At 45.0% G+C, this 23,797-nt stretch overlaps 1 protein-coding gene across 1 annotated transcript in view; it reads left to right on the forward strand.

The window, feature by feature from the left end:
- LOC124022289 (voltage-dependent calcium channel subunit alpha-2/delta-4-like) overlaps positions 1-23,797 on the forward strand; it is a gene marked incomplete at its 3' end in the record, with an annotated part of 82,096 nt that overhangs the window by 21,232 nt on the left and 37,067 nt on the right. Inside the window, exons 3-6 of the mRNA XM_046337212.1 lie at positions 10,097-10,273; positions 17,753-17,915; positions 19,315-19,446; positions 20,428-20,488. Of these exons, the coding sequence (XP_046193168.1) occupies positions 10,097-10,273; positions 17,753-17,915; positions 19,315-19,446; positions 20,428-20,488 (533 nt within the window). The remainder of the gene's footprint in view (positions 1-10,096; positions 10,274-17,752; positions 17,916-19,314; positions 19,447-20,427; positions 20,489-23,797) is intronic.

Below are 23,797 nucleotides of genomic sequence, written 5' to 3' on the forward strand. Positions count from 1 at the left end.
TGTCAGTGTTTATAAAGTCACTGTGGTTGTGTTGACAGTAGGCTGCTCTGTCAGTGTTTATAAAGTCACTGTGGTTGTGTTGACAGTAGGCTGCTCTGTCAGTGTTTATAAAGTCACTGTGGTTGTGTTGACAGTAGGCTGCTCTGTCAGTGTTTATAAAGTCACTGTGGTTGTGTTGACAGTAGGCTGCTCTGTCAGTGTTTATAAAGTCACTGTGGTTGTGTTGACAGTAGGCTGCTCTGTCAGTGTTTATAAAGTCACTGTGGTTGTGTTGACAGTAGGCTGCTCTGTCAGTGTTTATAAAGTCACTGTGGTTGTGTTGACAGTAGGCTGCTCTGTCAGTGTTTATAAAGTCACTGTGGTTGTGTTGACAGTAGGCTGCTCTGTCAGTGTTTATAAAGTCACTGTGGTTGTGTTGACAGTAGGCTGCTCTGTCAGTGTTTATAAAGTCACTGTGGTTGTGTTGACAGTAGGCTGCTCTGTCAGTATTTATATAGTCACTGTGGTTGTGTTGACAGTAGGCTGCTCTGTCAGTGTTTATATAGTCACTGTGGTTGTGTTGACAGTAGGCTGCTCTGTCAGTGTTTATAAAGTCACTGTGGTTGTGTTGACAGTAGGCTGCTCTGTCAGTGTTTATAAAGTCACTGTGGTTGTGTTGACAGTAGGCTGCTCTGTCAGTGTTTATAAAGTCACTGTGGTTGTGTTGACAGTAGGCTGCTCTGTCAGTGTTTATAAAGTCACTGTGGTTGTGTTGACAGTAGGCTGCTCTGTCAGTGTTTATAAAGTCACTGTGGTTGTGTTGACAGTAGGCTGCTCTGTCAGTGTTTATAAAGTCACTGTGGTTGTGTTGACAGTAGGCTGCTCTGTCAGTGTTTATAAAGTCACTGTGGTTGTGTTGACAGTAGGCTGCTCTGTCAGTGTTTATAAAGTCACTGTGGTTGTGTTGACAGTAGGCTGCTCTGTCAGTGTTTATAAAGTCACTGTGGTTGTGTTGACAGTAGGCTGCTCTGTCAGTGTTTATAAAGTCACTGTGGTTGTGTTGACAGTAGGCTGCTCTGTCAGTGTTTATAAAGTCACTGTGGTTGTGTTGACAGTAGGCTGCTCTGTCAGTGTTTATAAAGTCACTGTGGTTGTGTTGACAGTAGGCTGCTCTGTCAGTGTTTATAAAGTCACTGTGGTTGTGTTGACAGTAGGCTGCTCTGTCAGTGTTTATACAATATTGGATGTTTGTTTATTATCTTTTCTTTCTCCCATTCTCCACCCTGTGTGTGTGTGTGTGTGTGTGTGTGTGTGTGTGTGTGTGTGTGTGTGTGTGTGTGTGTGTGTGTGTGTGTGTGTGTGTGTGTGTGTGTGTGTGTGTGTGTGTGTGTGTGTGTGTGTGTGTGTGTGTGTGTGTGTGTGTGTGTGTGTGTGTGTGTGTGTGTGTGTGTGTGTGTGTGCCTATCTGCAGTTTCTATGTCTATATCTGTCATTTGGGGACAGAATAAAGTCCGGACTGTGTCCCAAATGGCTATTTGGGACACCCTATTCCCTATGAAGTGCACTACTTTTGACCGGGGCCCATAGAGTTCTGGTCAAAAGTAGTGCACTGCATAGGGAATAGGGTGCCGTGTGGGACTAACCTCCTGGATTAACCCTGGACGACCTGGCTGACAGCTTAGTTTGATAGGGGAACACAAATCCTCCTCCATAGAGTCAGAGAACAGCACAGACAATCATAACAGTATTTTAGTGACAGACGGGAAAGGCTCTAGTGCTTGAATAGACTTTAGGCTTCCTCTTTCCTGCCCCTCCCCCCCTCTCTATCTTTCCTGGCCCCTCTCCCCCGCTCTACCTTTCCTGGCCCCTCCCCCCGCTCTACCTTTCCTGGCCCCTCCCCCCGCTCTACCTTTCCTGGCCCCTCCCCCCGCTCTACCTTTCCTGGCCCCTCCCCCCGCTCTACCTATCCTGGCCCCTCCCCCCGCTCTACCTTCCTGGCCCCTCCCCCCTCTCTACCGTTCCTGGCCCCTCCCCCCTCTCTACCTTTCCTGGCCCCTCCCCCGCTCTACCATTCCTGGCCCCTCCCCCCGCTCTACCGTTCCTGGCCCCTCCCCCCTCTCTACCTTTCCTGGCCCCTCCCCCCCGCTCTACCGTTCCTGGCCCCTCCCCCGCTCTACCTTTCCTGGCCCCTCCCCCCTCTCTACCTTTCCTGGCCCCTCCCCCCCCGCTCTACCGTTCCTGGCCCCTCCCCCGCTCTACCGTTCCTGGCCCCTCCCCCCGCTCTACCGTTCCTGGCCCCTCCCCCCGCTCTACCGTTCCTGGCCCCTCCCCCCGCTCTACCTTTCCTGGCCCCTCCCCCCCCTCTACCGTTCCTGCCTCAGTCTGTGTGTTGTTATTTGTTTATTTGACAGGGTTCATGTACAAAACACATTGTACCAGATTTTTAGCTGCATTGCACATTTTTTAGAGCGCATCCTCATAATACACCATATGATGCAGCTTGTTAGAGCTCGATAATGAGTAGATTTCTCATACACCACATCGTTCATACAGTACATGTTATTCTCGTTAGCTTTGGAAAAGATCACTGAAAATTACAAGTTAAAACATTCACTCAATGAATTTTTTGCTACATCTTCATCATAAACATCATCTTCATCATAAACATCATAATCTTCATCATAATCTTCATCATAAACATCCTCATCTTCATCATGATCTTCATCATAAACATTATAATCTTCATCATAAACATCCTCATCTTCATCATAAACATCATCATCTTCATCATAATCTTCATCATAAACATTCTCATCTTCATCATAAACATCATAATCTTCATCATAAACATCATAATCTTCATCATAAACATTCTCATCTTCATCATAAACATCATCATCTTCAGCATAAACATCATCATCTTCATCATAAACAGATCAATGCTAAACTCATTATTCATGGTAAAGACGGCTGCATCTTCACACATGACTTTACCTCATAGTTAGCTGATTGATTACTGATTGGGGTTGTGTTTATTGATTGGTTGGTTGCTTGGGAAGCAACATTTGCTTTTCATTTCCGTTGCAGGGGGGGGGATCTGTGCTGCTCTCTCAGCCCCTGCTTCTATGATGCCCTCTTTTCACCATAAAGAGGCTGCATTTATGTTTATGGTGTTTGTACAAGACAGGTTAAGATAACATGGGACGCCCTGGGACCTTTTATCATTGTCTGGTAGGTTTCTGTGCTTTTCCTTCCTGGTTACTTTGGAATGGAACTCTTCTACAATCAATATACGGTACAATTTCCGCTACTTCCTCCACACGCACCTGTTCAAGCCTTAGGGCCTGCCTTAGCTTTATACTATTCTGCCCATGGCACTAAGGAGTACACCACATTAGTCACTGGCGTTATCAATAAGTGCATCGAGGTCGTCATTCCCACAGTGACTGTACGTACATACCCCAACCAGAAGCCATGGATTAAAGGCAACATTCGCACTGAGCAAATGTATTTATATAGCCCTTTTTACATCAGCTGATATCTCAAAGTGCTGTACAGAATCTCAGCCTTAAACCCCCAACCGCAAGCAATGCAGGTAGCTAGGAAAAACTCCCTAGAAAGGCCAAAGGAAGAAACCTAGAGAGGAACCAGGCTATGAGGGGTGGTCACTCCTCTGGCTGAGCCGAGTGGAGATTATAACAGAACATGGCCAAGATGTTCAAATGTTCATAAATGACCAACATGGTCAAATAATAATAATCACAGTAGTTGTCGAGGGTGTAGCAAGTCAGCACCTCCCCAGGAGTAAATATCAGTTGGCTTTTCATAGCTGATCATTAAGAGTATCTCTACCGCTCCTGCTGTCTCTAGAGAGTTGAAAACAGCAGGTCTGGGACATGTAGCACGTCCGGTGAACAGGGCAGGGTTCCATAGCCGCAGGGCAGAACAGTTGAAACTGGAGCAGCAGCACGGCCAGGTGGACTGGGGACAGCAAGGAGTCATCATGCCAGGTAGTCCTGAGGCATGGTCCTAGGGCTTAGGTCCTCCGAGAGAGAGAAAGAAAGAGAGAATTAGAGAGAGCATACTTAAATTCATACAGGACACCGGATAAGACAGGAGAAGTACTCCAGATAAAACAAACTGACCCTAGCCCCCGACACATAAACTACTGCAGCATAAATACTGGAGGCTGAGACAGGAGGGGTCAGGAGACACTGTGGCCCCATCCGATGATACCCCCGGACAGGGCCAAACAGGAAGGATATAACCCCACCCACTTTGCCAAAGCACAGCCCCCACACTACTAGAGGGATATCTTCAACCACCAACTTACCATCCTGAGACAAGGCCGAGTATAGCCCACAAAGATCTCCGCCATGGCACAACCCAGGGGGGGGGGCGCCAACCCAGACAGGAAGATTATGTCAGTGACTCAACCCACTCAGGTGACGCACCCCTCCTAGGGACGGCATGAAAGAGCACCAGTAAGCCAGTGACTCAGCCCCTGTATAGGGTTAGAGCCAGAGAATCCCAGTGGAGAGAGGGGAACCGGCCAGGCACAGACAGCAAGGGCGGTTCGTTATGGTATGTACGGCAAGACCAAATCGGAAAGATAGGTAGGAGCAAGCCCATGTAATGCTTTGTAGGTTAGCAGTAAAAGTGTAAGGAGGCACTTAAGTAATATGATACATTTTTTTGGTTCTAGTCAGGATTCTAGCAGACGTATTTAGCACTAACTGAAGTTTATTTAGTGCTTTATCCGGGTAGACAGAAAGTTTCTGATTTTTGCAAAGTTACGTAGATGAAAAAAAGCTGTCCTTGAAACAGTCTTGAAATGTTCGTAACAAGAGAGATCATGGTCCAGAGTAACGCCGAGGTCCTTCACAGTTTTATTTGAGACAACTGTACAACCATCAAGATTAATTGTCAGATTCAACAGAAGATCTCTTTGTTTCTTGGGACCTAGAACAAGCATCTCTGTTTTGTCCGAGTTTAAAAGTAGAAAGTTAGCAGCCATCCACTTCCTTATGTCTGAAACACAGGCTTCTAGCGAGGGCAATTTTGGGGCTTCGCCATGTTTCATTGAAATGTACAGCTGTGTGTCATCCGCATAGCAGTGAAAGTTAACATTATGTTTTTGAATGACATCCCCAAGATGTAAAATATATCGTGAAAACAATAAAACGGAACCTTGAGGAATACCGAAATGTACAGTTGATTTGTCAGAGGACAAACCATTCACAGAGAAAAACTGATATCTTTCCAACAGATAAGATCTAAACCAGGCCAGAACTTGTCCGTGTAGACCAATTTGGGTTTCCAATCTTTCCAAAAGAATGTGTTGATCGATGGTATCAAAAGCAGCACTAAGGTCTAGGAGCACGAGGACAGATGCAGAGCCTCGGTCTGACGCCATTAAAAGGTCATTTACCACCTTCACAAGTGCAGTCTCAGTTGAAAGTTTCTGTCGGCTGAATGAGTGACACCGGTTGGGCATTCCTACAGCATTTCCGTCCAGAAACCATGAGAAAGTTGTCCGGCTGCGGGGACCGTGTGAGTGGATTTATACTACTATCTGTACTTACTGATGGCACAGACGCTGTTTCATCCTTTCCTACTTTGAAATGACCCTTGCCTAACAATTGCATCTGAAGCAGGGCTAGCAACACAGCTATCCTCGCCGTAAGGCGATCGTTCTCCTGTATATTATGAGTACAGCGACTGCAATTAGAAGGCATCATGTTAATGTTACTACTTAGCTTCGGCTGTTGGAGGTCCTGACGAACCATGTCCAGATAAAGCGTCCAGAGTGAAAAAGTTGAATGAGAAAAGTTGAGTGAGGGAAAAAAACAAAATATAAACGGTAATTAAAAAGTAAAAACCGTAAAGTTGTCAGGTAGTAAGGTAAGGTTGGCAACAAAACGCACAGCAACACGTAAACAAGTCTGCAAGTTGAGACCGACTAAACACCTCCCTTTGCAACTGGATCCTGGACTTCCTAACAATCCGCACCCAGGTGGTAAGGGTAGGCAACAACACATCCTCCACGCTGATTCTCAACACGGGGGCCCCTCAGAGGAGCGTGCTCAGTCCCCTCCTGAACTCCCTGTTCACTCATGACTGCACGGTCAGGCACGACTCCAACACCATCCTTCATTTTGCTGATGACACAACAGTGGTAGGCCTGATCACCGACAATGATGAGACAGCCTATAGGGAGGAGGTCAGAGACCTGACCGTGTGATGCAAGGACAACAACCTCTCCCTCAATGTGATCAAGTCAAAGGAGATGATTGTGGACTACAGGAAAAGGAAGACCGAGCCCGCCCCCATTCTCATCGACGGGGCTGTAGTGGAGCAGGTTGAGCACTTCAAGTTCCTTGTCGTCCACATCACCAACAAATGAACATGGTCCAAGCACACCAAGACAGTTGTGAAGAGGGCACCTCAAAACCTATTCCCCCTCAGGAGAATGAAATTATTTGGCATGGGTCCTCATATCCTCAAAATGTTTTACAGCTGCACCATCCTGAAGAGTTGCATCACTGCCTGGCATGGCAACTGCTCGGCCTCCGCAAGGCACTACAGAGGGTAGTACGACATCCACGACTTCTATACCAGGCAGTGTCAGAGGAAGGCCCTAAAAATTGTCAAAGACTCCAGCCACCCTAGTCATAGACTGTTCTCTCTGCTACCGCACGGCAAGCGGTACCGGAGCGCCAAGTCTATGTCTAAGAGGCTTCTAAACAGCTTCTACCCCCAAGCGATAAGACTCCTGAACAGCTAATCAAATGGCTACCCAGACGTTTGCATTGACCCCCCCCCCACGCTGCTGCTACTCTCTGTCGTTATCTATGTACAGCCACTTTAATAACTCTACCTCCATGTACATAATTACCACAATTACCTCGACACCCGTGACCCCGCACATTGACACATTGACTCTGTAATGGTATATTGCCCCACTATTGATATTTACTGCTGCAATTTAATTATTTGTTGTTATTATCTCTTATTTTTTTTGAATTTTCTTAAAACTGCATTGTTGGTTAAGGGCTTGTAAGTAAGCATTTCACTGTAAGGTCTACAACTGTTGTATTCAGCATTTCACTGTAAGGTCTACAACTGTTGTATTCAGCATTTCACTGTAAGGTCTACAACTGTTGTATTCAGCATTTCACTGTAAGGTCTACAACTGTTGTATTCAGCATTTCACTGTAAGGTCTACAACTGTTGTATTCAGCATTTCACTGTAAGGTCTACAACTGTTGTATTCAGCATTTCACTGTAAGGTCTACTACACCTGTTGTATTCAGCATTTCACTGTAAGGTCTACTACACCTGTTGTATTCAGCATTTCACTGTAAGGTCTACTACACCTGTTGTATTCAGCATGTCACTGTAAGGTCTACTACACCTGTTGTATTCAGCATGTCACTGTAAGGTCTACTACACCTGTTGTATTCAGCATTTCACTGTAAGGTCTACTACACCTGCTGTATTCAGCATTTCACTGTAAGGTCTACTACACCTGTTGTATTCAGCATTTCACTGTAAGGTCTACTACACCTGTTGTATTCAGCATTTCACTGTAAGGTCTACTACACCTGTTGTATTCAGCATTTCACTGTAAGGCCTACTACACCTGTTGTATTCAGCATTTCACTGTAAGGTCTACTACACCTGTTGTATTCAGCATTTCACTGTAAGGTCTACTACACCTGTTGAATTCAGCATTTCACTGTAAGGTCTACTACACCTGTTGAATTCAGCATTTCACTGTAAGGTCTACTACACCTGTTGTATTCAGCATTTCAATGTAAGGTCTACTACACCTGTTGTATTCAGCATTTCACTGTAAGGTCTACTACACCTGTTGTATTCAGCATTTCACTGTAAGGTCTACTACACCTGTTGTATTCAGCATTTCACTGTAAGGTCTACTACACCTGTTGTATTCAGCATTTCACTGTGAGGTCTACTACACCTGTTGTATTCAGCATTTCACTGTGAGGTCTACTACACCTGTTGTATTCAGCATTTCACTGTAAGGTCTACTACACCTGTTGTATTCAGCATTTCACTGTAAGGTCTACTACACCTGTTGTATTCAGCATTTCACTGTAAGGTCTACTACACCTGTTGTATTTGGCGCATGTGTCGAATACATTTTGACTTGATTTGATTTACTAAAGACTGGAGGCCTGAAGCTTTCTGTGAGTGTCCCCTTGTCATCTCCCTCCTGTCCTCTGATCCAGTGATCCAGCCTGGGGTTCTATTCCCTCCTGCCCTCTGATCCAGTGATTCAGCCTGGGGTTCTATTCCCTCCTGCCCTCTGATCCAGTGATTCAGCCTGGGGTTCTATTCCCTCTGATCCAGTGATCTAGTCTGGGGTACTATTGCCTCTGATCCAGTGATCCAGCCTGGGGTTATATTCCCTCCTGTCCTCTGATCCAGTGATCCAGCCTGGGGTTCTATTCCCTTCTGTCCTCTGATCCAGTGATCCAGCCTGGGGTTATATTCCCTCTGATCCAGTGATCCAGCCTGGGGTTCTATTCCCTCCTGCCCTCTGATCCAGTGATCCAGCCTGGGGTTCTATTCCCTTCTGTCCTCTGATCCAGTGATCCAGCCTGGGGTTATATTCCCTCTGATCCAGTGATCCAGCCTGGGGTTCTATTCCCTCCTGCCCTCTGATCCAGTGATCCAGCCTGGGGTTCTATTCCCTCCTGCCCTCTGATCCAGTGATCTAGCCTGGGATGCTATTCACTCCTGCATCAGGCTGGCCATTTCTGAGATACTGGAACCGGCACGCCTGGCACTGACAATCATACCATGCTCAAAGTCCCTTAGGTCACTCATTTTGCCCATTCTAACTTTTAATTGAAAAGTAACTGAATGCCTCGATGCCTTTGATGATCTTCATCAGATGACACTCATAGGACATCATGTTACACAATACATGTATGTTTTGTTCGATAATGTGCATATTTATATCCAAAAATGTCAGTTTACATTGGCGCCTTACGTGCAGTAATGTTTTGATTCCAAAACATCCGGTGATTTTGCAGAAATACTCATAATAAACATTGATAAAAGCTACAAGTGTTATTCACAGAATTAAAGATAGACTTCTCCTAATTGCAACCGCTGTGTCAGATTTCAATTTTTTTTAACGGAAAAAGCGTAATCTGAGAACGGTGCTCAGAAACCAAAACAGCCAGAGGAATATCCACCATTTTGGAATCAACAAAGTTAGAAACAACACCATAAATATTCACTTACCGTTGATCTTCATCAGAAGGCACTCCCAGGAATCCCAGGTCGACAATAAATGACTGATTTGTTCCATAAAGTCTGTCATTTATGTCCAAATAGCCCCTTGTTGTTAGTCTGTTCAGCCCAGTAATCCATCTTCATGAGGCGCAGGCACTTCATCCAGACAGCCTCATCCATATCTCAATGTGTATTCGGTAGGCCAAGCTTTGAAAAACTACAAACGTCAGATGTCCCACTTCCTGGTTGGATTTTTCTCAGGTTTTCGCCTGCCATATGAGTTCTGTTATACTCACAGACATCATTCAAACAGTTTTTAGAAACTTCAGTGTTTTCAGTGTTTTCCCATCCAATACTACTAATAATATGCATATATTAGCACATGGGACAGAGTAGGAGGCAGTTCACTCTGGGCACACTATTCATCCAAAAGTGAAAATGCTGCCCCCTATCCCAGGTTAACACCATTGTCAAAGACTGACTGTGGTAAAAACAACAGGAGATGATTAACAGACTAGTGTAATCCACCAACAGCTGTTGAATAGTCACCAGCTGAGACAACAGAGTCAGATACCGGTTTGTCATGGTTCTATTTAGAGATAAGCTCTATGTTCTCTAGCCAATCCATTAGATCCATCTCTTCTCTTCTCTTCTCTCACATTACATGTGTCTCTTATGACAGCTCCCTTGTGGAAGTGGATTCAATTACAGACTTGAAAACACCTGATTCCTGAAAGACAATCAAATCTGACAGTTCACCTGTGCAGTTAACAGGACCCTGATGTCAGGGACCGTTGGTTACCTAAACATGTTTATTAAGGGTATTTAACCCTTTCTTCTCCAGAAATACAAAGACATTGAGCCCACGGTGAAGATGGAGGAGGTGGACGGAGAGGAACTGGTGAAGAAGTTTGCTGAGGAGATGGAGGGCATGCTGGGTAGGAAGATGAAGTCTGTCAAGAGACTGGCGGAGGCAGCGGAGGACGCTGATCTATACCATGAATTCAACGCTACTTTAGAGGTCAGTCACAGTTCCTCCTTACAAACACACTTTTTAAGGGCTGTTGTTCAAAAGTAACCGATCGTCACAGACTGAGTTGGTATAAGGTGCATTCAGAGAGTATTCAGACCTCTTGACTTTATCCACATAATGTTATTATGAAATGGATTACCTTTTTCCCCCTCATCAATTTACACACAATACCCCATAAGGACATCACAATACCCCATAAGGACATCACAATACCCCATAATGACATCACAATACCCCATAAGACATCACAATACCCCATAATGACATCACAATACCCCATAATGACATCACAATACCCCATAATGACATCACAATACCCCATAAGGACATCACAATACCCCATAAGGACATCACAATACCCCATTAGGACATCACAATACCCCATAAGGACATCACAATACCCCATAAGGACATCACAATACCCCATAAGGACATCACAATACCCCATAATGACATCACAATACCCCATAATGACATCACAATACCCCATAAGGACATCACAATACCCCATAAGGACATCACAATACCCCATAAGGACATCACAATACCCCGTAATGACATCACAATACCCCGTAATGTCATCACAATACCCCATAAGGACATCACAATACCCCATAAGGACATCACAATACCCCGTAATGACATCACAATACCCCGTAATGACATCACAATACCCCATAAGGACATCACAATACCCCGTAATGACATCACAATACCCCGTAATGTCATCACAATACCCCATAATGACATCACAATACCCCATAAGGACATCACAATACCCCATAAGGACATCACAATACCCCGTAAGGACATCACAATACACCGTAATGACATCACAATACCCCATAAGGACATCACAATACACCGTAATGACATCACAATACCCCGTAATGACATCACAATACCCCGTAATGTCATCACAATACCCCATAATGACATCACAATACCCCATAAGGACATCACAATACCCCATAAGGACATCACAATACCCCATAAGGACATCACAATACCCCGTAATGACATCACAATACCCCATAATGACATCACAATACCCCATAAGGACATCACAATACCCCATAAGGACATCACAATACCCCATAAGGACATCACAATACCCCGTAAGGACATCACAATACCCCGTAATGTCATCACAATACCCCATAAGGACATCACAATACCCCATAAGGACATCACAATACCCCGTAATGACATCACAATACCCCATAAGGACAACACAATACACCGTAATGACATCACAATACCCCGTAATGACATCACAATACCCCATAATGACATCACAATACCCCATAAGGACATCACAATACACCGTAATGACATCACAATACCCCATAAGGACATCACAATACACCGTAATGACATCACAATACCCCGTAATGACATCACAATACCCCATAATGACATCACAATACCCCGTAAGGACATCACAATACACCGTAATGACATCACAATACCCCATAATGACATCACAATACCCCATAAGGACATCACAATACACCGTAATGACATCACAATACCCCATAAGGACATCACAATACCCCATAAGGACATCACAATACCCCGTAAGGACATCACAATACACCGTAATGACATCACAATACCCCATAAGGACATCACAATACACCGTAATGACATCACAATACCCCGTAATGACATCACAATACCCCGTAATGTCATCACAATACCCCATAATGACATCACAATACCCCATAAGGACATCACAATACCCCATAAGGACATCACAATACCCCATAATGACATCACAATACCCCATAAGGACATCACAATACCCCATAAGGACATCACAATACCCCATAAGGACATCACAATACACCGTAATGACATCACAATACACCGTAATGACATCACAATACCCCATAAGGACATCACAATACACCGTAATGACATCACAATACCCCATAATGACATCACAATACACCGTAATGACATCACAATACCCCATAAGGACATCACAATACCCCATAATGACATCACAATACCCCATAAGGACATCACAATACCCCATAATGACATCACAATACACCGTAATGTCATCACAATACACCGTAATGACATCACAATACCCCATAAGGACATCACAATACACCGTAATGTCATCACAATACACCGTAATGACATCACAATACACCGTAATGACATCACAATACCCCATAAGGACATCACAATACCCCATAATGACATCACAATACCCCATAAGGACATCACAATACACCGTAATGACATCACAATACCCCATAAGGACATCACAATACCCCATAATGACATCACAATACCCCATAAGGACACCACAATACCCCATAAGGACATCACAATACCCCATAATTACATCACAATACCCCATAATGACATCACAATACACCGTAATTACATTACAATACCCAATAAAGACATCACAATACCCCATAATGACAAGGGCAAAACAGGTTTTTAGACATTTTTACAAATGTATTACAAATAAATAAAAAACTCATATTAAATTTACATAAGTATTCAGACCATTTACTCAGTATTTTGTTGAAGCACTTGAGTCTTCTTGGGTATGTCGCTACAAGCTTGGCACACCTGTATTTGGAGAGTTTTTCCCATTATTCTCTGCAGATCCTCTCAAGCTCTGTCAGGTTGGATGGGGAGCGTCGCTGCACAGATATTTTCAGGTTTCTCCAGAGATATTAGATCGGATTCAAGTCTGGGCTCTGGCTGGGACACTCAGGGACATTGAGACTTGTCCCGAAGCTTCTCCTGCATTGCCTTGGCTGTGTGCTTAGGGTGGTTGTCCTGAAGGAAGGTCATCCTTCACCCCAGTCTGAGGTCCTGAGCGCTCTGGGGCAGGTTTTCATCAAGGATCTCTCTTTATTTTTCTCCGTCCATCTTTCCCTCGATCCTGACTAGTCTCCCTGTCCCTGCCGCTGACAAACATCCCCACAGCTTCACCGTAGGGATGGTGCCAGGTTTCCTCCAGACGTGACGCTTGGCATTCAGGCTAAAGAGTTTAATCTTGGTTTCATCAGCAGAGAATCTTGTTTGTCATGGTCTAAGGGTCTTTAGATGCCTTTTTCAAACTCAAGCAGGCTGTCATGTGTCTTTTACTGAGGAGTGGCTTCCATCTGGCCACTACCATAAAAGGCCTGATTGGCGGAGTGCTGCAGAGATGGTTGTCCTTCTGGAAGGTTCTCCCATCTCCACAGAGGAACTCTGGAGCTCTGTCAGAGTGACCATCAGGTTTTTGATCACCTCCCTGACCAAGACCCTTCTCCCACGATTGCTCAGTTTGGCTGGGCGGCCAGCTCTAGGAAGAGTCTTGATGGTTCCAAACTTCTTCCATTTAAGAATGATGGAGGCCACTGTGTTCTTGGGGACCTTCAATGCTGCAGACATGTTTTGGTACCATTCCCCAGATCTGTGCCTCGACACAATCCTGTCTCGGAGCTCTACAGACAATTCCTTCAAACTCATTGATTGGTTATTGCTCTGACACGCACTGACAACTGTGGGACCTTATATAGACAGGTGTGTGCCTTTCCAAATCATATCCAATCAATTGAATTTGCCACAGCTGGAGTCCAAGTTGTAGAAACATCTCAAGGATGATCAATGGAAACAGGATGCACCTGAGCTCATAGCAAAGGGTCTGAATACTTTTTGTTTATAATATTTAATACATTTGCAAAAAATGTCTTAAAACCTGTTTTCACTTAGTCATTTTGGGATATCGTGTGGAGATTGATGAGGAATGTGTTTTATTTAAAACATTTTAGAATAAGGCTGTAGCGTAAAACGTCAAGGGTTCTGAATACTTTCTGAATGCAAAGTAACAAATATAACTTTATTATTCTACAGATAAAACACAAAACAAGATCATTACTGCTGTACAAAATATTCAAGGTTTGAAATGTACAGCGGTTATTGACCTTTGTGATGTGCCCTCTCTGTTGCAGTTTGACCTTATCTCTTCCTATGATCTCTGTTGCAGTTTGACCTTATCTCTTCCTATGATCTCTGTTGCAGTTTGACCTTATCTCTTCCTATGATCTCTGTTGCAGTTTGACCTTCTCTTCCTATGATCTCTGTTGCAGTTTGACCTTATCTCTTCCTATGATCTCTGTTGCAGTTTGACCTTATCTCTTCCTATGATCTCTGTTGCAGTTTGACCTTATCTCTTCCTATGATCTCTGTTGCAGTTTGACCTTATCTCTTCCTATGATCTCTGTTGCAGTTTGACCTTATCTCTTCCTATGATCTCTGTTGCAGTTTGACCTTATCTCTTCCTATGATCTCTGTTGCAGTTTGACCTTATCTCTTCCTATGATCTCTGTTGCAGTTTGACCTTATCTCTTCCTATGATCTCTGTTGCAGTTTGACCTTATCTCTTCCTATGATCTCTGTTGCAGTTTGACCTTCTCTTCCTATGATCTCTGTTGCAGTTTGACCTTATCTCTTCCTATGATCTCTGTTGCAGTTTGACCTTATCTCTTCCTATGATCTCTGTTGCAGTTTGACCTTATCTCTTCCTATGATCTCTGTTGCAGTTTGACCTTATCTCTTCCTATGATCTCTGTTGCAGTTTGACCTTATCTCTTCCTATGATCTCTGTTGCAGTTTGACCTTATCTCTTCCTATGATCTCTGTTGCAGTTTGACCTTATCTCTTCCTATGATCTCTGTTGCAGTTTGACCTTCTCTTCCTATGATCTCTGTTGCAGTTTGACCTTATCTCTTCCTATGATCTCTGTTGCAGTTTGACCTTATCTCTTCCTATGATCTCTGTTGCAGTTTGACCTTATCTCTTCCTATGATCTCTGTTGCAGTTTGACCTTATCTCTTCCTATGATCTCTGTTGCAGTTTGACCTTATCTCTTCCTATGATCTCTGTTGCAGTTTGACCTTATCTCTTCCTATGATCTCTGTTGCAGTTTGACCTTCTCTTCCTATGATCTCTGTTGCAGTTTGACCTTATCTCTTCCTATGATCTCTGTTGCAGTTTGACCTTATCTCTTCCTATGATCTCTGTTGCAGTTTGACCTTATCTCTTCCTATGATCTCTGTTGCAGTTTGACCTTCTCTTCCTATGATCTCTGTTGCAGTTTGACCTTCTCTCTTCCTATGATCTCTGTTGCAGTTTGACCTTCTCTTCCTATGATCTCTGTTGTAGTTTGACCTTATCTCTTCCTATGATCTCTGTTGTAGTTTGACCTTCTCTCTTCCTATGATCTCTGTTGCAGTTTGACCTTCTCTTCCTATGATCTCTGTTGTAGTTTGACCTTATCTCTTCCTATGATCTCTGTTGTAGTTTGACCTTATCTCTTCCTATGATCTCTGTTGCAGTTTGACCTTCTCTTCCTATGATCTCTGTTGCAGTTTGACCTTCTCTTCCTATGATCTCTGTTGCAGTTTGACCTTATCTCTTCCTATGATCTCTGTTGCAGTTTGACCTTCTCTTCCTATGATCTCTGTTGCAGTTTGACCTTCTCTCTTCCTATGATCTCTGTTGCAGTTTGACCTTCTCTTCCTATGATCTCTGTTGCAGTTTGACCTTATCTCTTCCTATGATCTCTGTTGCAGTTTGACCTTATCTCTTCCTATGATCTCTGTTGCAGTTTGACCTTCTCTCTTCCTATGATCTCTGTTGCAGTTTGACCTTCTCTTCCTATGATCTCTGTTGCAGTTTGACCTTATCTCTTCCTATGATCTCTGTTGTAGTTTGACCTTATCTCTTCCTATGATCTCTGTTGCAGTTTGACCTTATCTCTTCCTATGATCTCTGTTGCAGTTTGACCTTATCTCTTCCTATGATCTCTGTTGCAGTTTGACCTTCTCTTCCTATGATCTCTGTTGCAGTTTGACCTTCTCTCTTCCTATGATCTCTGTTGCAGTTTGACCTTCTCTTCCTATGATCTCTGTTGCAGTTTGACCTTCTCTCTTCCTATGATCTCTGTTGCAGTTTGACCTTATCTCTTCCTATGATCTCTGTTGCAGTTTGACCTTATCTCTTCCTATGATCTCTGTTGCAGTTTGACCTTCTCTTCCTATGATCTCTGTTGCAGTTTGACCTTATCTCTTCCTATGATCTCTGTTGCAGTTTGACCTTATCTCTTCCTATGATCTCTGTTGCAGTTTGACCTTCTCTTCCTATGATCTCTGTTGTAGTTTGACCTTCTCTTCCTATGAACTCTGTTGTAGTTTGACTACAGTAACTCTGTGATTTCTCTCTCCTCATCAGTCAGACTACAGTAACTGTGATTTCTCTCTCCTCATCAGTCAGACTACAGTAACTCTGTGATTTCTCTCTCCTCATCAGTCAGACTACAGTAACTGTGATTTCTCTCTCCTCATCAGTCAGACTACAGTAACTGTGATTTCTCTCTCCTCATCAGTCAGGCTACAGTAACTCTGTGATTTCTCTCTCCTCATTAGTCTGACTACAGTAACTGTGATTTCTCTCTCCTCATCAGTCAGACTCCAGTAACTCTGTGATTTCTCTCTCCTCATCAGTCAGACTCCAGTAACTCTGTGATTTCTCTCTCCTCATCAGTCAGACTACAGTAACTGTGATTTTTATCTCCTCATCAGTCAGACTACAGTAACTGTGATTTCTCTCTCCTCATCAGTCAGACTACAGTAACTGTGATTTTTATCTCCTCATCAGTCAGACTACAGTAACTGTGATTTCTCTCTCCTCATCAGTCTGACTACAGTAACTCTGTGATTTCTCTCTCCTCATCAGTCAGACTCCAGTAACTCTGTGATTTCTCTCTCCTCATTAGTCTGACTACAGTAACTGTGATTTCTCTCTCCTCATCAGTCAGACTACAGTAACTGTGATTTTTATCTCCTCATCAGTCAGACTACAGTAACTGTGATTTCTCTCTCCTCATCAGTCAGACTACAGTAACTGTGATTTTTATCTCCTCATCAGTCAGACTACAGTAACTGTGATTTCTCTCTCCTCATCAGTCAGGCTACAGTAACTCTGTGATTTCTCTTTCTCATCAGTTTGACTACAGTAACTCTGTGATTTCTCTCTCCTCATCAGTCAGACTACAGTAACTCTGTGATTTCTCTCTCCTCATCAGTCAGGCTACAGTAACTCTGTGATTTCTCTCTCCTCATTAGTCTGACTACAGTAACTCTGTGATTTCTCTCTCCTCATTAGTCTGGCTACAGTAACTCTGTGATTTCTCTCTCCTCATCAGTCAGACTACAGTAACTCTGTGATTTCTCTCTCCTCATCAGTCAGGCTACAGTAACTCTGTGATTTCTCTCTCTCATCAGTTTGACTACAGTAACTCTGTGATTTCTCTCTCCTCATCAGTCAGACTACAGTAACTCTGTGATTTCTCTCTCCTCATCAGTCAGACTACAGTAACTCTGTGATTTCTCTCTCCTCATCAGTCAGACTACAGTAACTCTGTGATTTCTCTCTCCTCATCAGTTTGACTACTATAACTCTATGCTGATCAACTCGGTGGATAAAGATGGAAACGCTATCGAGCTGGGAGGAGAGTTTCCTCTGGAAGAGAATGAACACTTCAACAAGCTCCAGGTCAACACTCTGCAGAGCGACATACAGGTTCCCACCAACGTTTACAACAAAGGTCAGCTTGCGGTGGTTGGGTTAGGCTCCCTGTCTGGTTCATTTAGCCATGGTCTCTCAACGTTATCCAGACAGGGTTGGGTTAGGCTCCCTGTCTGGTCCATTTAGCCATGGTCTCTCAACATTATCCAGACAGGGTTGGGTTATAGCTCCCTGTCTGGTCCATTTAGCCATGGTCTCTCAACGTTATCCAGACAGGGTTGGGTTATAGCTCCCTGTCTGGTCCATTTAGCCATGGTCTCTCAACGTTATCCAGACAGGGTTGGGCTAGGCTCCCTGTCTGGTCCATTTAGCCATGGTCTCTCAACGTTATCCAGACAGGGTTGGGTTATAGCTCCCTGTCTGGTCCATTTAGCCATGGTCTCTCAACGTTATCCAGACAGGGTTGGGTTAGGCTCCCTGTCTGGTCCATTTAGCCATGGTCTCTCAACGTTATCCAGACAGGGTTGGGTTAGGCTCCCTGTCTGGTCCATTTAGCCATGGTCTCTCAACATTATCCAGACAGGGTTGGGTTATAGCTCCCTGTCTGGTCCATTTAGCCATGGTCTCTCAACGTTATCCAGACAGGGTTGGGTTAGGCTCCCTGTCTGGTCCATTTAGCCATGGTCTCTCAACGTTATCCAGACAGGGTTGGGTTAGGCTCCCTGTCTGGTCCATTTAGCCATGGTCTCTCAACGTTATCCAGACAGGGTTGGGTTATAGCTCCCTGTCTGGTCCATTTAGCCATGGTCTCTCAACGTTATCCAGACAGGGTTGGGTTAGGCTCCCTGTCTGGTCCATTTAGCCATGGTCTCTCAACGTTATCCAGACAGAGTTGGGTTATAGCTCCCTGTCTGGTCCATTTAGCCATGGTCTCTCAACGTTATCCAGACAGGGTTGGGTTAGGCTCCCTGTCTGGTCCATTTAGCCATGGTCTCTCAACGTTATCCAGACAGGGTTGTGTTAGGCTCCCTGTCTGGTCCATTTAGCCATGGTCTCTCAACGTTATCCAGACAGGGTTGGGTTATAGCTCCCTGTCTGGTCCATTTAGCCATGGTCTCTCAACGTTATCCAGACAGGGTTGGGTTAGGCTCCCTGTCCTTAACTGTTGCCTTTTTGCTCCGCCGAATGAAAACCATTTGATGTTGTACTCATTACTGCTTCAGAGGCCTTAAAGGGAGCAATGTTCATCAGATACTAACTCTTTATCCTGTTCCTCTCTCCTCTCTCTCTCTCTCTCTCTCTCTCTCTCTCTCTCTCTCTCTCTCTCTCTCTCTCTCTCTCTCTCTCTCTCTCTCTCTCTCTCTCTCTCTCTCTCTCTCTCTCCCACAATCTCTCTCACTTCCTCCCTGTCCCTCTTGCTTCTGCTCCCCTCTCCTTCCCCCCTCTCTCTGTCTCCCTCCCTTCCTCGGTCTGGTCAGACCCTGGTATTCTAAACGGGGTGTACATGTCGGAGGCCCTGAACGATGTGTTTGTGGATAACTTCCAGAAGGACCCTACTCTAACCTGGCAGTACTTTGGCAGTGCCACTGGCTTCTTCAGACTCTACCCAGGTAACAACACACTCACACAGACAGACAGACGGACGGACGGACGGACGGACGGACGGACGGACGGACGTCTAGCTAAGCTAAATCTACAGATCAGCACTCCACACTGCAGCAGGCCCAGCTGAACCCAATAGCCCTGCTAGGTTTAACTGACAGCAGTTTTAATGAAGAATAGCAGTGTCTATAGCTGAGTCATTCAGGTCATTAGAGGTATAGTGGGACTCAGCTGTTCCAGTCTATAACTGAGTCTATCAGGTCATTAGAGGTATAGTGGGACTCAGCTGTTCCAGTCTATATCTATCAGGTCATTAGAGGTATAGTGGGACTCAGCTGTTCCAGTCTATATCTATCAGGTCATTAGAGGTATAGTGGGACTCAGCTGTTCCAGTCTATATCTATCAGGTCATTAGAGGTATAGTGGGACTCAGCTGTTCCAGTCTATATCTATCAGGTCATTAGAGGTATAGTGGGACTCAGCTGTTCCAGTCTATAACTGAGTCTATCAGGTCATTAGAGGTATAGTGGGACTCAGCTGTTCCAGTCTATATCTATCAGGTCATTAGAGGTATAGTGGGACTCAGCTAGTTCCCAGTCTATAACTGGATCAGGTCCAGTTCCAGTCTATAACTGAGTCTATCAGGTCATTAGAGGTATAGTGGGACTCAGCTGTTCCAGTCTATAACTGAGTCTATCAGGTCATTAGAGGTATAGTGGGACTCAGCTGTTCCAGTCTATAACTGAGTCTATCAGGTCATTAGAGGTATAGTGGGACTCAGCTGTTCCAGTCTATATCTATCAGGTCATTAGAGGTATAGTGGGACTCAGCTGTTCCAGTCTTTAACTGAGTCTATGAGGTCATTAGGGGTATAGTGGGACTCAGCTGTTCCAGTCATTAACTGAGTCTATCAGGTCATCTGAACTGATAATTCAGCATTGTATCATATTGTGAGGTCACCAGGTATTTCCAATACACCATTTCCACAGGCATCGCATGGACCCCAGATGAAAATGGTGTCGTCACGTTTGACTGCAGGAACAGAAACTGGTGAGTTCCTAAATCTGCATCCCAAATGGCATCCTATTCCCTACATAGAGCCCTGGTCAACAGTAGTACAGTATGTAGGGAATAGGGCCCTGGTCAACAGTAGTACAGTATGTAGGGAATAGGGCCCTGGTCAACAGTAGTACAGTATATAGGGAATAGGGCTCTGGTCAACAGTAGTGCACTATATAGGGAATAGGGCCCTGGTTAACAGTAGTACAGTATATAGGGAATAGGGCCCTGGTTAACAGTAGTACAGTATATAGGGAATAGGGCTCTGGTCAACAGTAGTACAGTATATAGGGAATAGGGTTCTGGTTAACAGTAGTCCACTATATAGGGAATAGGGCTCTGGTCAACAGTAGTACAGTATATAGAGAATAGGGCCCTGGTCAACAGTAGTACAGTATATAGAGAATAGGGCCCTGGACAACAGTAGTGCACTATAGAGGGAATAGGGCCCTGGTCAACAGTAGTACATTTACATTTACATTTAAGTCATTTAGCAGACGCTCTTATCCAGAGCGACTTACAAATTGGTGCATTCACCTTATGACATCCAGTGGAACAGTCACTTTACAATAGTGCATCTAAATCTTAAAGGGGGGGGGTGAGAGGGATTACTTATCCTATCCTAGGTATTCCTTAAAGAGGTGGGGTTTCAGGTGTCTCCGGAAGGTGGTGATTGACTCCGCTGTCCTGGCGTCGTGAGGGAGTTTGTTCCACCATTGGGGGCCAGAGCAGCGAACAGTTTTGACTGGGCTGAGCGGGAACTGTACTTCCTCAGTGGTAGGGAGGCGAGCAGGCCAGAGGTGGATGAACGCAGTGCCCTTGTTTGGGTGTAGGGCCTGATCAGAGCCTGGAGGTACTGAGGTGCCGTTCCCCTCACAGCTCCGTAGGCAAGCACCATGGTCTTGTAGCGGATGCGAGCTTCAACTGGAAGCCAGTGGAGAGAACGGAGGAGCGGGGTGACGTGAGAGAACTTGGGAAGGTTGAACACCAGACGGGCTGCGGCGTTCTGGATGAGTTGAAGGGGTTTAATGGCACAGGCAGGGAGCCCAGCCAACAGCGAGTTGCAGTAATCCAGACGGGAGATGACAAGTGCCTGGATTAGGACCTGTGCCGCTTCCTGTGTGAGGCAGGGTCATACTCTGCGGATGTTGTAGAGCATGAACCTACAGGAACGGGCCACCGCCTTGATGTTGGTTGAGAACGACAGGGTGTTGTCCAGGATCACGCCAAGGTTCTTAGCGCTCTGGGAGGAGGACACAATGGAGTTGTCAACCGTGATGGCGAGATCATGGAACGGGCAGTCCTTCCCCGGGAGGAAGAGCAGCTCCGTCTTGCCGAGGTTCAGCTTGAGGTGGTGATCCGTCATCCACACTGATATGTCTGCCAGACATGCAGAGATGCGATTCGCCACCTGGTCATCAGAAGGGGGAAAGGAGAAGATTAGTTGTGTGTCGTCTGCATAGCAATGATAGGAGAGACCATGTGAGGTTATGACAGAGCCAAGTGACTTGGTGTATAGCGAGAATAGGAGAGGGCCTAGAACAGAGCCCTGGGGGACACCAGTGGTGAGAGCGCGTGGTGAGGAGACAGATTCTCGCCACGCCACCTGGTAGGAGCGACCTGTCAGGTAGGACGCAATCCAAGCGTGGGCCGCGCCGGAGATGCCCAACTCGGAGAGGGTGGAGAGGAGGATCACTATATAGGGAGTAGGGCTCTGGTCTAAAGTAGTGCACTATATAGGGAATAGGGTTGAATTTGGGGCATAGTGCAGCCCATATCTGACTGTCTGCCTGTCTGTCTTCCTGCTCTGAGAGCCTTTTTGTTAGGAGGAAAGAGGAAGTCATCTGGGAGTATTTCCTGTGTGAGCCTGTAGTAATGAGGAAGTAATCTGTTAGATTCCCTGAACCCAGCAGTTCCTTGGCTATCAGTTCACTAATCTGTTATTTCGGTGACTGGCCGTCTGTCCTTGGTCTGTAGGGAATTACAACCCCCACGCTGCTGTCACCTGATAGGCTGGCTATTACCATCCCTGGGTCTGGTGGTCATGGCAACCTGAACAGCAGGTCCCGTAGGGAAAACAAGTGTCCGGGTCAAAGGGTCACTATTGAGGAGTAATTTGTGGTCTGTCCGTTTTGACAGCGTAGATTAGGTCCGTTACGGTCTAACTAAATGTAGAGCGGAGCAGAGGGGATTTGGAATCACACTCTCTTGATGAGGTGTTGCCCTGGCTGAGGAACCGGGATTGGAAAGGTCTGGTAGCTTTCACTAAATCCCCAGGTTTCCCAGGAATCCCAGTTGGAGACTTCTCGGGTGTTCTGTTTATTCACACAGGGTGGCTTGATGTCAAAACATTTTTTCCACACTTTTGTTTTTGTACTTTTCTGTGCAATGCACTTTTTGGGCCTCATGATGTCCCAATACATCATCTCTACTTTTGCATAATAGCCTCAGTTTAGGATTCTTCCTAATTTGGTATAAAAGGACCTTAAACCTTTTTACTGCAGTGGGGAAATCAGGGTCACACAGAGTGTTTCTTGGTAGTCTTAAACAAATCTACGTTGAAACAAAATGTACACCTCACACACGTGGTTATGGGCTTAACAGAAAGAAAACACCTGTATCATGTCAGATATAGAGTTGAAATGTATTACATGTTGAGTTTACTTCCCAATATTACACTTTATATACATCACAGAAGACTGAAACATAACACAACTGTTTGACATAGAAACACCAGATTTTTGGCATTTAAAAAAAAAAGTTTATTCATTTTCAAAAATATGAATAACTTTCCACCCATGAGGCAACTAGGTCATTTGACTGCAGGAGAGGAGCCAGACAGCCACACACCACTGGGTGTAGAGTGCCCTCAGTCTTGGATGTAGAGTGTCCCTCAGTCTTGGATGTAGAGTGTCCCTCAGTCTTGGATGTAGAGTGCCCTCAGTCTTGGATATAGAGTTTCCCTCAGTCTTGGATGTAGAGTGTCCCTCAGTCTTGGATGTAGAGTGCCCTCAGTCTTGGATGTAGAGTGCCCTCAGTCTTGGATGTAGAGTGCCCTCAGTCTTGGATGTAGTGTCCTCAGTCTTGGATGTAGAGTGTCCTCAGTCTTGGATGTAGAGTGTCCTCAGTCTTGGATGTAGAGTGTCCTCAGTCTTGGATGTAGAGTGTCCCTCAGTCTTGGATGTAGAGTGTCCTCAGTCTTGGATATTGAGAGTGTCCCTCAGTCTTGGATATTGAGAGTGTCCCTCAGTCTTGGATGTTGAGAGTGTCCTCAGTCTTGGATGTTGAGAGTGTCCTCAG

Source organism: Oncorhynchus gorbuscha, unplaced genomic scaffold (assembly GCF_021184085.1).
Source record: "Oncorhynchus gorbuscha isolate QuinsamMale2020 ecotype Even-year unplaced genomic scaffold, OgorEven_v1.0 Un_scaffold_1318, whole genome shotgun sequence".
NCBI classification, from domain to species: domain Eukaryota; kingdom Metazoa; phylum Chordata; class Actinopteri; order Salmoniformes; family Salmonidae; genus Oncorhynchus; species Oncorhynchus gorbuscha.